The 18447-nt window shown below is 32.8% G+C and overlaps 1 protein-coding gene and 1 pseudogene across 14 annotated transcripts in view; one reads left to right on the forward strand and one right to left on the reverse strand.

Moving 5' to 3' along the window:
* Positions 1 to 18447, forward strand: part of FRYL (FRY like transcription coactivator) — a 228821-nt gene that overhangs the window by 151131 nt on the left and 59243 nt on the right. For all 14 annotated transcript variants that reach the window (XM_016128140.2, XM_016128138.2, XM_016128139.2 and 11 more), the window contains 11 exons: positions 1656 to 1924; positions 4219 to 4414; positions 5203 to 5327; positions 6822 to 6879; positions 9194 to 9285; positions 11723 to 11895; positions 13516 to 13676; positions 14279 to 14389; positions 15228 to 15382; positions 15698 to 15797; positions 16879 to 17047. In XM_016128140.2, coding sequence (XP_015983626.2) covers positions 1656 to 1924; positions 4219 to 4414; positions 5203 to 5327; positions 6822 to 6879; positions 9194 to 9285; positions 11723 to 11895; positions 13516 to 13676; positions 14279 to 14389; positions 15228 to 15382; positions 15698 to 15797; positions 16879 to 17047 — 1609 coding nt within the window. The remainder of the gene's footprint in view (positions 1 to 1655; positions 1925 to 4218; positions 4415 to 5202; positions 5328 to 6821; positions 6880 to 9193; positions 9286 to 11722; positions 11896 to 13515; positions 13677 to 14278; positions 14390 to 15227; positions 15383 to 15697; positions 15798 to 16878; positions 17048 to 18447) is intronic.
* On the reverse strand, positions 1194 to 1312 carry LOC118609023 (annotated as a pseudogene).

The raw sequence follows: 18447 nt of genomic DNA on the forward strand, positions 1-18447 counted from the left end.
AAATGTAATTCATAAGAAAGTATTTTTGAAAATTAATGTACTTTGAAAATTTTTAAAAAATACTTTAAAAAAGTGGCACTAGTTTATTTCCATGGTTAGTAAACTTCCTCATAGCAATAAAAATATTTTATCTATGTAAAATTCCAATCTTTCCAATCTCAGTTTTTCTAAAGTCTAATATTACCATCAACTGCTATTTGCTATTATAACATATAGAATTTTTGACCTATATGCTGGTTAAAATAATATGAAGAAATTTTGTTGAAATTTGGAGTGAAAAATGGCACTTTGCCTTTAATAAGTGTATTTGTTTGTTTTGCTGCATAAGTTTAAGTGCAATGGAATAAATATTTTAGTGTTTATGCCAGAGTCATAATGTGATTTGTCTCATTAAAATGAAGAAAACTACTTCATTTTTTATTTACGCTTCTAAGAAAGCTTATGCCAACTTGCTTAGTTTGGTTTTAACAAAAAGTCATATATTAAGATTTCAAGATGGATGTAAGAATAACTATCAAACTTTACTACTTGAAATTTTTTCTTCCTATTTCATAATACATGGACAAGAGGTCGATGTGCTTTCTATTTAACACTTGGCCCTTAGAACTCACAAGTTATGTAAAACCAAGGGAGTTAGTAATAAAACTCTTTAAACCTAAGAGGTGATTATAAATCTGTACAATTTAAATGATTCTGTTTTAGATGATTAACCATGAATTATGCTAACAAAAAGAGTGACAGATGACTCTCTTAAGTGCCTAAAGCACTTAGTGCCTGGCTCAGAGTGGGTACTTTATAAATATCAGTTGAATGGTCAAGTGAATTGAGCCTCTGTTCATTTTAAGGCCATTCACCTTTTGTTGTCTGAATGAAATATAATTTGCTCTGAAGATAAATCTTTCTCTTCAGTATAAGCTCGGAAAAATCATTGAGCAAATATTTAGGAATGTGTACCTCTGGAGAAGAGCCCATTTTCCGGTCTGGTCCATTTCAGCATATATGGGGCACATCAGCATGACTTTTTTTTTTTAAGATTTCATTTATTTATTTACTTACTTATTTACTTACTTACTTATTTATTTATTCTTTTTTTTGAGGTGAGGCAACTCTTGGCTGACCTCACAGCTTAGAAGGACCTCGTCAGCTTACAATCTCTTATTTTTTTAAAAAAAATTTTTTTTTTTAATTTTTTACGCCTACAGCACCTAGTCTTCCTGGGTGGTCTCCAATCCAAATACTAACCAGGCCCGACTCTGCTTAGCTTCCAAGATCAGACGGGATCGGGCATGTTCTGGGTGGCATGGCCATAGACCAGCATGAAATTTAATGGTTCATTTTTGAGTTATCTACAGAAGTTGTATATTCAAATTATATAAACAGCGGTTCTTAATTTGTTGGTATATAGATCCTTTTGAGACTGATGAAAGCTATGGAATCTCTAGAAAAATGCAGGTATGCACATGCACAGAAACCTTATGTGCAGTTTTAGGAAATCACTGCTGTCTTAGTTCCCTCTTGGACCGCATATCACCCATTTTAGAACCTCTGTTCTGGAAACTACGAACAGGCCACTGATAGTTTAAAGCACTTTATGTGGTAAAACTTTGAAAGTTATTGAAATGTGCAATAACCAATTATTTTTTTTCTCTACATAGACTACTTTGCTGTATTGCCCTAGCTCGATAGATTTACAGATGTTAGTAGAATGGAACTCGTCTCCTATTAGCCACCAGTTTGATGTGATTAGTCCATCACACATATGGATATTTGCACATGTGACCCAAGGCCAAGACCCATGGATTATAAGTCTCTCCAGTTTTTTAAAGCAAGAAAACCTCCCAAAACACTGCTCCACAGCTCTGAGCTATGCTTGGATGTTTGCATATACCAGACTTCAGTTGTTGTCCCCACAGGTTGACATAAAGTAAGTTATTTTCCTAGTGTAAATTTAAAAAATATGTGTACTATCAGTTTTCATAATGTATGTGAAAAGTTATGTGAATTGGAAATCCCATAAATAACCTGCAAAAATGTATGTAGGAAATTAGGAGGGAGATGAAAGTTGCAAAGGGTATAGCCTCATGACCCTTTCGTCCTTTTAATGTATTTTAGTCTCATCAAATGGTAATTGTTAGTTTACTCAATTACACAGTGCTTGATATCTAACATGTGTGCAGTGAATCTGTGCTGAGTGAAAGAATGATGAGGTATTAAAAGAAGGATATAGATGTGAATATAGATAAATTTATAGATAAAAGGTGAGAAGTAAAGAGAAACCAACCTCAGTGACCTTAGTTTTCCTGATGACATACAGAAGGCCATCAGCTGATAGGGATTAGTGATATAATGGAATTAGATTGTAGTTCTGAGGGTAGTAGTAGAGATTTGGAGTAACTAGTAATGTGATGGAGTGTTGACCAAGGTCATTATAATCTATGTTAATTTCTTCTTACCCTTAAATACAGAATATAATTTTTGAACCTAAGTGTGAGTTCCTGGTTTTATCTTATCTAGCATGCCATTGATCAGATTGCATGCTATGAGTCTTCTCTTCATATAACTTGCCCATATAAACCCAACACCTGGATACCTTAGGCTCACATTAAAGTCTCTCTAAACCTGGCTTAGAGAGTCTGTACTTTTTTCCTTCTTTTATATCAGTGGTATTCATGTACTCTCATGTTGGAACCAAAACAAACTTCTCAAATTTCATGCAGTGTGGTCTACAGTTCTCATTCTTTGAGTCCGTTTACATGAACCTATAATGGCTTTGTTTTCTCTAGCCCCTGCATGTTCGCATCTGACAGATCTCAAATCCCACCGTGTTCTTAAAGCCCTCTCTTATATCTCCAGCCCAGAGTAATCATTCCTTCTTGTGTATTTGAATATATATATATATATATATATATATATATATATATATATATATTTGGTATTTACATATATACAGGCTAAATATTATTTATCTCTGTATATCCTCAGATATTGTGTAGTGGATGTTACTTTATTAAATGGCAAGTGACACTTGCCACCTAGTGTAACATTTATGACCTTATTTAAGTCTCCTCTAATTACTGTATTTTAAATTATAAGTCCCTCACCTACCACCATTCTCTATCTCCCCTCTGCCCTTTTTCTTCATCAAACTTAGCACCATCTAACATTGTTTTATTTGTTTCTTTATTGCATATCTCCGCAGCAAACATGATAGTAATGGTTTTTTACAGATTTTTTTTTATTTTCGCTGCCGTCACAGTCCTCTGAACATTTTCTAACATACTAAGTCATCGTTGATGAATTAATGAGGTGGTGTGTATGCATATGCATCAAGGCAAGGACTGTCTATTAGTATTTTTCCTGTTTTTGTTTTGCTCTCAGTCCTTAATCTCCATAGAATTTTGGTTTTTGGAAAGATTTATAGAATAGTTTCAAAATATTTTGTTTGTCTAATCTTTAGAAACAGAAATTTGACAAAGCTTTTAAAATGAGGATATTCTTTTGACTTTGCAATTCTACTTTCAGGAATTTACCCAAGAAAATAATTAAATTTGTAAATAAATATACACTAATTTATAAATTTATAAAGAGTTAAATTTATAAATAAGTATATATTTAAATGTGTAGTATTGTGTATAATAGGGAAAAATTGCTATTAGCTAAAATATTCGACAATAAAAGCTTGGCTAAATCATCATAATCTCTATAATGATATAGCATACAAAAATGATGTCATGGAAGTATGTTAACTTACATGGAATATGTTTGAAATCTATGTTAAGTATAATAAGCAGGTACAAAACAAAAGAAATAAAATTATTCAATTTTTATAAGTTAAAAGACATATTCATGCATTTGTATACATGTATATGAATTAAAAATGCCTAGAAAGATTAAATGTGATTTTCATTGTGCTTTTATTTTTTCTAAATTGAGCATGTATAATAAGTTATAGAATGTGACCTGATAAAATGTTAACTTTAGTCACAGGAATAAGAGACAATGTTAAAATGATCCTGTAATATATTTTAATTTTAGGTCTAGTATAGTTTATTCATTTATATTTTATATCATTCCACAGAGATTTAGTAGTGTTCATAAAAACTTTATGCTAACCATCTTCTCTAAATTGATAGGAATTTAGCATTAATTAAAAAAAGACTTTTCAAAACATGTTGTATTATTTAAATCTACCTGTTTTTTTCTCTTCTGTTTTCTTAGTAGCCCCATCAATGCTAAGAAAGTAAATACGACCACAAGCAGTGACTCATACATTGGCCTCTGGAGAAATTATCTACTTCTCTGCTGCAGCGCAGCAACGTCCACATCATCTTCAACGTCTACAGGGTCTGTGAGGTGCTCTCCTCCTGAGACGCTGGCGTCTACCCCCGACAGTGGCTATAGCATTGATTCTAAAGTAAGTTGTTCAGATCTGCCATTGAATCTGAATGGCACCAGAGAAGTAATATTTTAAAATTTATTTACCAGGATAGTAAAGTAACTTGGTTGAAAAGTATATTAGTTGTTTGTATAAATAATGAAAGAAAATAGCTTAAGAAATCTCATTACTGTTTTTATGGATTCCTAATTGGAATTAATTATATATATAGTTTTTCTCCAGGGAAAAAGGACTATGCTAATTAAATTCATCAGAATGAATATTCTTAAAGGAATTTTCATCCCTCTTTTCTCTTGTTCTATTTCCTATAGTTCTCACGCTTATCAATATACAAAAGGAATGACTTAAATAATTAAATATCTTTGTAGAAGTTCCCTAAATTACGTAGTGAAACAAGTGATACTTGATAAGATCACTTATATAGTCTTAATGATATGACACAGATATTATGAGATAGTTGAAGAAAATTGAGAAAACATAACACCTGGTATCTGACTTTAACACTGATGAATTTTGTTCTCTTTTTTTTTTCTGGACCGAAAGACATAGACTATTTGATGATGGTATAGTATATTATAATTAGTGTCTGTAAGAAATTAAGAGACCCACAAAGCCCAGTTCTGTTAATGAACTTGCAGTGAGGCATTGGACAAATTATTTAACCTTTGAAAGTTATGCACACACAGGAGAATTTTGAAGCACCATTCATCTACCCACCTCCTTGACCAAATATTGTTGAAATGTCAAGTTATTTAGTTGGATGTATTATCATTAGTAGGTGCTATAAATATAATTTTTTTTTCCAGATTATTGGAATCCCATCCCCTTCGTCCTTGTTTAAGCACATAGTTCCAATGATGCGCTCTGAGAGCATGGAAGTTACAGAGTCCCTTGTTCTAGGTCTTGGCAGGACCAACCCAGGAGCATTTAGGTAATTAAACGTTTTCTCTGTGCCCTGAAAAGTAAACGTGGCTGCTAGGGGGAGAAGGTGTGATAGAGCACTTACTATCAGGACAGTTGCATATCAGTCCTTTTACCAGTAAACTAGTTATGTAACATTTAACAAGTCATTTAATTTATTTGAGGCTTTATTCCCCATTTTGATTGAGTAAATAAGATTTACCCTATTTTCTTCATGGAATGATTATGAAAATCAAATATATACGATGTATAAATATGTTCTAGTAATAAAACGCTGTGCAAATCTTTATATTTTTCTACCTAATTTATTTATAGTGGTTGTATTTATAATCTAGACCTATTAGTTAAAACTACAGTTTTTTCCCTTGTTTAAGAGAATTAGATTATTTTTTAAAAATATGTACATGTTCGATATTTTTGATTTTTTTTGATATTAATGAAGGAAGTCCTCTTTTTTTAATGCCTGGGGTTTTGCTTTGTTATTGTCCTCTGGGCCCTGAATTTATTTTGAGTTTGTCCTCTATTGATATGAGGTGGTATTTGATGTTTTGTCCCTAACTAACATGCACGACAGAGACTAGGTTAGTAAATTGTAATAAGTCTACAGGTGCAGGATAGCATTCATTACAGATGAAGTCTTGGAAGATTATTTTATGACAAGTAAATACACTATTGTGCAAATTGAAAAAAAATGGGATACAAAAATGATCTCAACGTCTTAAAAAACAAATTCCCATAAATGGAAATAATTTTGAGGCAGATAACCTTAAATGTCTGCAATAGGTTTCTGTAGATGATAAAATTGAGAATGGATTTTATTTTCTTCTTATACTTTTTGTATTTTCCCAGTCTTCCAAAATGAGCATATTTTCAATTTAAAATCAGAATATAAGCAAAGATAAAATTAACATGTTCGTGCTCATACCCTTTAACCCTTTAATTTCATTTGTAAGAATTAATCCTAAGGAAACCATCAGAAATGAAGACAAAGATTAATGTACAAAGGTGTTCACTGAGGTAGTATTTGTAACAAGAAAAATTAGATAAAATTTAACTAATCCGTAATAAATGAAAATGGTTAAGAAAGTTATGGTATCTTACCTTTGTAATAGAATATTATGACTTAATTAATGACACGTGAAAGTGAATATGCTAGTGTTAAGTAAATTTAAACAAGAATATGATTTTATATATGATAGGGTATCAACTTTGTAAAACGTGTATGCACTACAAAATGATTGAACAGAAATCTTAATAGTACTTACCTCTACAAATTAAAATAAATGGCCTGTACCATTTTTTCTTCTTTCTAAATGTTCTGCAGTGTGCATGTGTTATTTTATAACCAAAACAATAAAAATTGTGTTTAAAACACTAGAATTAGGGTTAACATTTGTCGATAAACCTCCTTATATTAATATTAACGTTTTTGCACTAGATGTCAAATTACATTTGTTTTTAGCTATTAATTAAAAGAATGTACAGTACATCATTTTTCTTCTAGGGAACTAATAGAGGAATTGCATCCCATAATTAAAGAAGCACTCGAAAGAAGGCCAGAGGTAAGCTGAGTGGTTTTCTATCGTTAAATATTGATACAGCAAATACTTGCCTTCTTTATTATACATGTTATACCAAGTTAGAAATTCATAAGTAAAAGATTGCCTAGTGCAGTTTTCAGCATTTTTAAAAAATATACAGAACTCTTTTTTCAACCCCCACAGGAGATCTTATGCAGAAACCTGTGTAAAACAGATGTAAAATTGCTCCAGCTATAGTGAAGACAGGTCTAGATCGGGGTCGGCAAACCTCTTCTGTAAAAGGCCAGATAGTAAATATTTTCAGCTTTCCAGGCCATACTGTCTCTGTTTCAACTACTCAGTTTTGCTACTTAAATTGCTAGACAAATGAGTGTGGTCATATTCCAATAAAAATTAATTATTTACAGTACTGGAGAACAGTGGGCCATATTTTGCCAGTCTCAGGTCTAGATCCCCAAATCTACAGATAATGTATCAGGTTCTGAGCAACTCTTAGAACCCACAGATCTAGTGGAACAGATATGTCAATCATAATTATAACAATGTATTACACACTGGAATAAAGCATAGATCATGGGTTATATGAGCTACAGAAGAGAAAGCCTCTGACTATGCTCATGGCTAACAGAAAGCATTATATGAAGCCCTGATATTCAAAGTGAAATTTGGAGGATGTTCCCAGTGGACAAGCAAGGGAAAGACTTTCTAGGCGAATGAAAAGCATTTGCAAACTTTATAAAAGAATTTGGACATTGCAGATTCTTTTGTGTGATTATATGAGGGGGAAAGTGATTGATTAGGCAAGAAAGCAAGATAGGAACTATCTCATGGAAGGTGCCGGGTCTAAACCTTATTCAGTAGACCTCTGACCCTCAAAAGGCACTGGAATCTGAAAATTACCTGGAGGTCCTGCTAAAAATTACAGGATCCTGGGCCTATGGAATGAGAATTTCTAGAGTGGAGCCCCGAATTCTTTTCTCTTTTTCAATAAGCACCGTGGATGAGTCTGGTGTAGAACACTGAGAATCACTGCTGTTAGTGTCAAAGATCCGTTGAGGAATTTAATCAGGAGAGGGAGATGGTGATAGTAGCTATTCTTTTAGAGGCTTTAAAACAGCATCTGTAATTCTTCACTCCCTTCCTTTAACAGAGCTCTGTAGAATAGTGGTAGTATTCCCATTTTGTAATTGATTAGACTTTTGTTTCAGAATGATCATGTTAGTTACAGTGCAGGACGATTAATTAGAGGAAACTGGAATTTGGAAACAAAATTGAGTGGCAGTATTTATACTTTTGAAATTTGGTGGGGGGGGGGAATCATCATAGCAATTGAATAGATATATACAGTGAATTGCCTTGAATGTTAGATATTAGATATATTTTGAGAACTTTAAAGTCACAATCTTTCTATGGAGACAGAATGAACATAGGCCAACTGCAACTTTACAGAAATCCTCAAAGACTGTTGAAAAGCCATCTTGTTCAATAGGAATTGCTATAAACTTTCCAAAGAGCTAAAAACAAAAATTTAATGAATTGATTATCAGTAAATTGGCCTGCTTGTGGAAGGCAAAAAATTAGATCATGGACGCAAAAGTGAAAGAGTAATAAATACATTTTAAATTGCTCTGTATTGGGAAAATTTCATCATAAATAAAATAATGAGCTATAGAAGATAGTGATGTAGGAGATCTGTATCTTAATACTATATGAGTTCTTCTTGTTAGAAGCAGAATCAAGTTGAAATGTTAAGCTATTGTTCTAGGTATTAGTAATTTGGCCCCAGTAAGACAATGGCACTTATTATTACCATAATGATCAAAGAAATTTTTTCTTTTGTTTTTATTTGTATTTATTTTTTGTGTCAGAATTCATGTTAAATGGAAAATATTGGCATGAGCAAAATCTCTGGGGTTTCTTCAGTCCCCTTTGTGATATTTTCCCTGCCCTTTGGTCATGTTTTGGGGAATATCGTAGGGATTCTTTGTCATTCAAAGAGAACATTTTATTAACTGCTTCAGTTCTTCTAAAATTGTGAGATTAGAAAATCACCTAAAAGTAACTGTAGAATTTTATTTTCCCGCCAAACGAGGGGTATCACCACTGAAATTTTTGTTTATGGTTTTATTTTGGCTCATTGATTTCAACCTGTCCGCACATATCTCTTTGATGCAACAGCTACCAGAGTGCTTGAAATCTACATTGCACAACCAAAATAATTTTGATAAACCCTAAAACTAAGACAGTCATAATTTTCTTTCCAAGTTGTACCAGTAAGTTTTCTATCAACTAACCGGAAGGATTTTTAATTAATATCTTTGTATCTTTGGAATAGAACATGAAACGGCGCAGGCGTCGAGATATTTTACGAGTACAGCTGGTACGAATATTTGAACTGCTGGCAGATGCTGGTGTCATTAGTCACAGGTCAGTATTGGATTTTGATTTTTAAAACTTTGAAATGATTAGGGAATGTATTTTTTCTCTCATGAAATATAGAAAAACAAAAGCACCTTTGCAACAAAAAAACTTGTCTGCCTCGTTATAAACATTATTTAGTAGTCAAAATTTCATCCAGGAAATTAACTAATTGCCTAAAAATTTTATGAAAAAAATCTACCGCCAGTACTTGTTTGCTTTAGGCAAAAACTGGGTGTAATGTTCCTACAATTTTGATGTTTGTTGGAATCTAGTAATCTGGGCAAGTGGATAATAGCCTCTTTTTTTACTGACTGATTTAACTTTTTCTTGCCTCATTTTTAAGATCTATTTCTTCTGGACTTGTGAAAATCATATATTTAAAGACTTAACATAATAAGGTTTGCAAATTTATTTTAATCCATTGTTAATCTTTTATGCTTGGGGAAAAAAAATGAAATCCACAAAAGTTATTCATAATTGTTTTTACCCCTCATAAATGAAAACATAAAACCTGTAGTTATTTCTAAAGTAAAGGCATCTTGACACTAAGACTAGCCCCCTGAGGAAAATTTCATCAGCTTTTATTGAGAAATAACTATTTCCTTAGGAAGGAAGGTAATGATGTTACCTGACCATTGAAGGAGGAAAAAAATTGGAATTAACCATTTCCAAAATAGTTACCTGAAAAGAGATCTTGAAAAAAGGATATGTTAATAATCAAACAAGTGTAGTATTGTTACTTTAGCATTTGTCTTGATTACTTCTTAATATACCTACTACCTTTCATAGTTAGCATCAAATGCTTTTGACAAGTACTGTTAACATAGAGCTTTAATCAAGAGAATTTAAACCATTGCTTTACCTTTCTTTATACTAAATTAAAATCAACTGAAAAAAAAGGAAAAAAACGTTATTCTTTGTTCTGCCCTCCAGAAAAATAAAACAGGTCAAGTTAGGAAAAGTAAATTTAAAACTTGCTAGGCTTGATGCAAAAAAATTAATCTAATACACATCTGAATCTTATTTGTTTGTTTGTTTTTTCCATTTTTGGTTGTTTTTAATGTTATGTGAATGAAGAATCTTTGAATGATACTGTTTTGGGGAACTTCAAGGTGTTTGTATTTTTAAAATTTAACTACAAAAGCTGTACTTATTATTGAGCAGTAATGGTTTTGAATACAGTCATGTGTTTTGATTTTGTTCTTTTAAGAGAAATGAATATAAGACTGTTGCTGTTACAGACTTTATATTTCCTTGGTTAAGTAAAAAAGATAAATTCTGAATGCCAAGAAGGCAGGGATATTTGTTTTGTTCACCCAATCAATCTCACGTGCATCGTAGGTGGTCAATAAATATTTCTTAAATGAATGAATGTTTTATTCTGGGTCAGGTTGCAATCTACTAAATTAGTTTCCCATTCACAAATAAGTCATGACCTAGAATTTCAAAACACCTGTTTAGGAAATAAAGGAAACATTTTCATCATGAATTCATTAAACATATTTTTATTGTCGTAGACTGATTTTTTTAAAACATACTGTAGAACCATTGTGATATGTGTAAGAAGCTATTCACAACTAGTAAAAAATTAATTTTACTTTTAAAATCATACATTTTAGAAGTACTTTTCAAATATAACAGTTAATCAAAGTAAATATAAATGTAATAGCTAATCATTTTTGTAGTGCTAATAGTTTATTGGGCCTTTCATATATAGTAATACATTTATAATCTTACTAAAATGCTCTGAAGTAGATATTGGTCACACATACTTAATAACCGATGAAACAAGACTGGAATCCAAGACATCTGACACTAACCAAATGTGACCCCCTTCCAGTCAGTGATTTCAAGTTCTAGTCACAGAGCTCTTGACTCCAAGAGAATCTTATTGCAGAGATTCTCGAGACAAATCCGTAAGTCTAGACAGAAGATTTGAAAACCAACAGTCTTACTTGAATTCTCTTGTATTTTTGCATCCCAAATAATACCTACCCAGGAATCTTGCTGAGAATAAATACCTGATGGATATTTGATTGACTGCTAAAGGTATAATAATATGCATGGCAACTATGAGAATGTATAGAACTAGTCTTTCCTCTTTCAGCCTTTCTAAACTGATCTTGCCTATCCCATATGCCTCCTATTTCCTTATTTTGAAAAGCTATATATTTTGACAAAGAGGGAATAACATTCAGTATTCAGAATAGTTAAATACGGAATTGAATAATATAAATTGCAGTAGTGATTCTTTAATTAAGAAGCACCATTTATTTTTATATCACGTAAGCCAATATCATGTTCCTTTTATTTTTGTATGTTAAGTTGCACACAACCATGACCATGCCAAGTTCTGATTTTGATTATTAGGGAATTGTTTTGATTCAAATTATCGTTTAAAAATCACACTTTCTTTATCATTTATTTTCTTCAATATTTTCAGTGCAAGTGGTGGCCTTGATAATGAAACACATTTCCTCAACAACACTTTGCTGGAGTATGTAGACTTAACTAGACAACTCCTGGAAGCAGAAAATGAAAAAGACTCTGACACACTGAAGGATATACGATGCCATTTTAGTGCCTTAGTGGCGAATATCATTCAGAATGTTCCAGGTATGATTTTCAGTTTCTTAAAACCATTATAGAATATTAAGGGGCAATCATATTTTTTTCTTCCCCTGAGGTTCTATAATCTAAGTTGATAAAACAAGTCGTGAACTTACTGGGAAAATGTGTCAGCATAGCATGTATGGCAAGAGTTTGTTTTACCATTGAATTAGCATCAGTGATTAAAAATCAAAAAGCATCCCAACATGGATTTTCAATGACAATCACGACACTAACACAAAAATTTGAAGAAATCAGTAGAATAAACTCTTTGGACAAACTTCTTCTAGACGCAGTGAGCAAAGAACGTAACACTCCAAATGGTAATTGAGAATAGAATTAACAAGATGCTTTTGAATATTGGAGAATGTGTAGGCCATAGATATATATGTGCTGCCGAGCAAGCACCATAGATGTAAAGTATCACAAGGACACTGTTACTGATCGATTCCTTTAACAGATGTGTGCCGATTGTTGAGCCCATACTGTATGCCAGGTACTGACTGGTTTAGGCACTAAAATATTGAAATATGCAATTTTATTTCAAAAAGTCATAAATTCTTTATAAGTGAAATACATAAAAATGTGATTATATATAGCTTTTGGTATACAATGTAAATACAGATGTTTCTTTTTCTTAAAAAAAAACTTATTTTATTACCTTAAAAAGTATATGCAAACAGTTGACTTTTCAAGTAAGAACAGAGTTGTGTTTTATAAAAATATCCTGTAAGCACTTGGTTAGGTACATGAATTTCAAGTACAGGAACCCTATTTTGAACTTTTGGGGCAAATGATGCTATTTAGAGGAAAAGAACAATTTTTGCCTCTCGGTATTCTGATCTGAAGCTCACTAATGTAAAGATATAATTTAGTCCATTACTAAATACTTGTCTATAATTTTCACATGGGTTCATTATGATACTGCTGCATTTCTTCCAAAAGAAGAATTGATGAAAATTTGTACAATTTAGGACTTACAGAATAGGATTTAAAAGTAGAAAGAATCTTTACAGAGCTTCTAAATGAGTGGTTTTCAAATTACGTTGTTTCTCCTCTGGTGCCATCAGCAAGAGGCAGCAGAGTGGGTTTGGACGCCAGGCCTCATGTCTTCCTTCAAATAAATGAGCTTCCCTTTTGTTTGTTCTGTATGTCAGGATTCCATGTAAGGATCCTTTAATAAAGACAGCTGCACTGCTGAAAACGTATGAAGTTTAAAAATAACTTATCTAGTCCAAAACCCTCTCTTACCAACTAACCAAGACAGAGGTGTTCATGGTAATGCCTTAGCCAGCCTTACTGTGTAGCCGGCGACAGCCCAGGGAGAAGCAGGGTTCCGCCTCCCAGCTCTGTGTCAGCCTCCTGGCAGCACCGAGCCTGTCGTGACGTCCTGCTTGCAGAGATGCTGTATCTCACATAACGTGCTACATGGGGACATAGACCACAACTTAGTTGCTGTGACTTGCATATATGTAAATGATTTCTATCACTATGGAGATTTGTGTTAAGTTAAAATGAAAACTTTTCTTTTTTACAATATTACATATTCAATAATAAGTTAACATGTATGTTAAAGTAAAAAGAAATGGAAATGAATTTTTTCTCCATCTATTTTTTTATTTACAGTGCACCAGAGAAGAAGTATTTTTCCTCAACAGAGCCTTCGTCACAGTCTATTTATGTTGTTTAGTCACTGGGCAGGTCCTTTTAGCATCATGTTTACTCCCTTGGACAGATACAGTGATAGAAATATGCAGATTAACAGACATCAGTACTGCGCACTAAAGGTATCTACTTAGAAATCTGATTTTTTTTTCTTATGTTGAATATAGTTCTTTATTTTTTGTCTCTCAGTGCCTGAAATTATTAAAAGGATAGGGGTTTCCTCTGATTTTCTGAGAGTATTAGAATGTATGTTTGCCTTCCATATTCATACATTTATACCGTAAGTTTATTTAAATACATAAAATGTAATATAAAAACATTACAGAATCTACCCAAAATTTGAATACCATTTTCTTAAAGAACTGAGGATTGCCTCAAAGAAACACCATTTTTTTTCCTGCTTAAGTGCTTTTTCTTGTTTTCCTGCTTAAGTGCTTTTTCTTGTTTTCCTGCTTAAGTGCTTTTTCTTGGTCTTTTTTGCCTCCTCTTTTAGTTCCATTCAAACTCCATGTCTAATTTGGTATCATGATACTTTGGTACTTTTTTACTCATAATAAATTACCTAGTTTCAAAAATTACTATTTCACTTTTCTTTGTAAAGAAAAAAATTAAAGATACTGTTGTTACATAAGCATGAGTAAAAATATCTTGCCTCTTCTCATTAAACAATCAGCATTTAACCTCTTAACTGTTTTAAATGTAATTCTGATATTATTGTTTGAAGGCTATGTCTGCTGTACTATGTTGTGGCCCTGTTGCAGATAATGTAGGACTTTCATCAGATGGTTATTTGTACAAATGGTTGGATAATATTTTGGACTCTTTGGACAAAAAGGTAATTATTGGTAATTCCCCTAAAATTTCATAATAAATTGTCATTGCGTTATTTGGAATTATTGTATGGCCCACTGAAAACAAGTCTTTTAAAATTAGATAGAAAACATATTATGTAAAATTAAATAGGATGCCATAATCTAAGAAATTTCTAATTCTTATTTATTATACCCTCATTTGATCTTTTTTTTGTCGTTGAAGGATTCATACAGTAGTAGTATGTATATATCTCAAAACATGGTTCTAAGTCTATAAATAAAATATTATTATAGACTACTTTGAGCGTCAAGGAAGAAACACGTTTTTGCTATGTTTAATTTCTTGGGTGTTTTGTTTTGTTTTTTTGACCACTCTCCAATTAATCATGCTCTCCTGCCCTCCTTATTCCACGCCCTTTGTACTCTCATACTATACATGCATAGACGTCACAATTTAAAATAGGAGTTACATTTTTTTTTCCCCACAGAATAATTTTTCTATTAGGTTATCAAAAACAAGAATAAAGCTTGATTAAAAATAACTGGAGAAGTTAAGAATTCAGTTTTCTGAAAGCACTTAATCACTGTTCATATTCATCAACCGCCTTAGAGCTCAGCTGGAGAAGAGAACGACATTGCTAAGAGTCTTGTGCAAAAAGCAGGAGGCCAAGTTTAATTTACCCATGTGGTTTTTTCTGCTGGCTGAGTAAAATGAGAATGAATTAAACAAAGGGAAACTGAGTTTTGTGATTAAATGTAATAAATATATGCACTATATTATTTTGGTAAAATGTAGAGACGTAGGCATTTAAGTAATACACTGCTCTGTCTGTCCTGAGCAATTTTGTGACTTTTTCTTAGGTTCATCAGTTGGGCTGTGAAGCAGTTACATTACTGCTGGAGCTGAACCCAGATCAGAGCAACCTGATGTACTGGGCTGTGGATCGATGTTACACCGGTTCAAAGAGGGTGGCAGCTGGCTGCTTTAAAGCCATAGCTAATGTCTTCCAGAACAGGTGCTCCAGACACTGTGTTTTATATTCTATTTAGGTGTTTGTTTGCTTTTTTAAAGAAAATAGTTTCTTTTAGTCCAGAAATACTGAGAAACCAAGTATTTTCTCTCTGTCAACTCTTAACAAAATTTAACCCAAATAAGGATCATAATCACGTTGCATCTATTTTGTACCTTTTGCCTTAAAGAAAAACCCAGTCGCCTCAGGGGTTTCGCAGCTGCATGCATGGCAGCAGCCTTGTCCTTTGTATGTCGTATTTATTAACTTCGATGAAAGCCTCTAAACATTACTTACCTAATATGTAAAATTTGTCCCTAGGGATTATCAGTGTGACACAGTGATGCTCCTAAATCTGATACTGTTTAAAGCAGCCGATTCTTCTCGAAGCATCTATGAAGTTGCTATGCAACTTCTACAGGTTCGTAAATAATTGTTAATTAAAATCTTTTCACTCAGGATTTTATGAAGCATAACAATCTATTCTTGCCTTGAAAATATACTAATGTTCAGCTTTGTTTTTAATATCCAGGTGTCATATCAATTCCTGATTATCATTACTAATAGAGGACAAAGATAATATGGGTCTTTTAAGTCTATAAGTAATACAAGCTGTTTAGAAGTATATTTTAGAAAGATTATGTATGTTAAACATAAACCTATGTGTGCCTGTGTGTGTACAAGTACTTATGAAAATTTAGTGGTTAGGGGCCTGTGTTTTTGTGTAACTATTTTTGTTCAGCAGATAAGAATATGAGTTTAATTTTTTTTTTTTTTGAGAAATAAGTGAAAAGTAATTCGCTCTTTTATTTATAACCTCATATAATTTTTCTTTATTAGACTGAGAAACATAACCTAGAAGTCAACTTGCCAGGCATGGATATATATCATTATTATATAATCCTTAACTCATTAATAATAGAATGAAATTCTTTCCTCTTAACCAAGGGTTAAGCATAGAATTCAAGTAGATACTGATTTTCCAAAGGGTGTGAAGTGGTACTAGTGCTGGTAAGGTTCATCTTAGGAATTCCACCCTGATGTCTTTATTAATTAAGAAGAAAGTTCAATAGTATAGCTCTTTACATAGTATAATGTAAGAATTTTTAGTTTATATTCCATATTTAATTGTGGTTAACCAAGGTCTGTTTAAAGATTTTTTTCACTTATACATGTTTTATATAGTCATATTTTTAGTGGAAAGTGATCAGTCTTTTTCAAGTAATTTTATATTAAGATGCTGAAGTTGATTTCAGACTGTGCTACTAACCCAAATCATTGCCATTAAACACAAGGACTATAAATCCTGGTAAATAGTTACAGATATTTTGCAAACATTTTGTGGAATTAGAAATTAACGTGTGAAATACTTTACAATGTATAATTTTTAAAGTGTAATTTTTAAAATGAAATATTTCTTGGGAGATTTTTATCTTTTTTAATTATAGTTGAAATTTAGAGGACCCATGAAATCTTAAATTGATGGAATTATATTCCTATAGATCCTGGAACCGAAGATGTTTCGCTATGCTCACAAATTGGAGGTTCAGAGAACAGATGGAGTTCTAAGCCAGTTGTCTCCTCTGCCGCATCTGTATTCTGTTTCATATTATCAGTTGTCTGAGGAATTAGCAAGGGCATATCCTGAGCTAACTCTCGCCATATTCTCAGGTATGATCGATCGTTGCACTGGTTAGTAGTTTCTCTTTATTAGCAATAATTTCTAAAGAACTACTTTTAGGAAATTTTAAATATATGAAATATGAGGTTGAATCAAAACAAAACATGTCTTTATGTAGAGAATTTTAAAATAAAACTCTTAATACTGCTCTATCATGATATTTAGGTATCTTATTAATGGAATCTTTACAGGACTTCTTTTTCTCATTTTGTCCTCCCTTCTTCATTCTACCCCAGAAAGAAAAAAGAAAAAGAAAAAAGAAAAGTAAGAGGGGGCTTCACATACAACTTAAAACATATTTCTTTAGTAGATAGTAGAACTTCCTGAATCTTCTAATATGTATTTATCTTGTATACTGGTCTGTATTTAATATAATGCAGGGATAAAGATACAGGTTTCTTTCTGTAAGTAAAACCAGTTTCCTTTACTTGGGGCCAATAGATATTCATTCCTGCCAGAGTTTCTGACATTGCAGGGCTATGTGTCAGGCAAGATGTCATATCTATCTGGGTTTCCCAGAATACAGATTTAGGACACTTTGGGGATCCATTTATTTTAACCTTTTGCCTTATGAGCACACTGTTGTAAATGCCCCCATAATGTTTTATCCTTTAACTGAAAAGTTTTTATTATAATACAAAAGACAGCTAGTTTTTCTGCTTTCCACCTGCAGCAAGATCTTGTTCTAGTCTGAGTACCGGATGTGCTCCAAAATTTATATCCAGGGGCGTACAGGGTTCTGCTGTGAATCTTTCTTTCATTTGGGCTCAAGGTATAATGGGCTTAGCCACCTTTGGGCATTTTTCCATGGTACCTTTGTCAGCAGTGAAAATGGTTTGTTTCCCATTTCCAATTAACTTGATAAAACAACTTAAATTCTCCTAACATTAGGTTAAAACAACTTAAATTCTCCTAACATTAGGTTCTTAAAACAGTTTGGTTTGTACTGGTAGATGGCAGCGACCATGCCCTTTCCGTTCTTTTTCCCAGCTCCCACAGTCCTGACAGCCCTTATCGGGTGGATGTGGATGGTCATCAACATAATGTGGCTATCATGAACACTAATCTTGCTGTTGCTGGGCTTCTTCTAGGGGCTGCTGTATGGAAAGCTGGATCTCAGAGGTCATGGAATTGGTCAGCATGGCAGCTGATACTGGGATGATCCCAGCTCCCACACACACTGACTCTTCCCCCAGTTAGAATCTCTTCATTCAACTCCTTTCAGAGCTCCAAGTCTAATGTTTCATGTGTGGAGGCAGTAGCATTGATGTACCAATAGAAGAGAGTCTTATAAAAAGTTGGAATTAAGCATAACTATATGCAAGGCATTGGACGGAGCCCTTCATTGTTAGTATGTTGAATTTGCACAATAACTCCATGAGGCAACCAC

This window comes from Rousettus aegyptiacus, unplaced genomic scaffold (assembly GCF_014176215.1).
Source record: "Rousettus aegyptiacus isolate mRouAeg1 unplaced genomic scaffold, mRouAeg1.p scaffold_m13_p_10, whole genome shotgun sequence".
Taxonomy (NCBI): domain Eukaryota; kingdom Metazoa; phylum Chordata; class Mammalia; order Chiroptera; family Pteropodidae; genus Rousettus; species Rousettus aegyptiacus.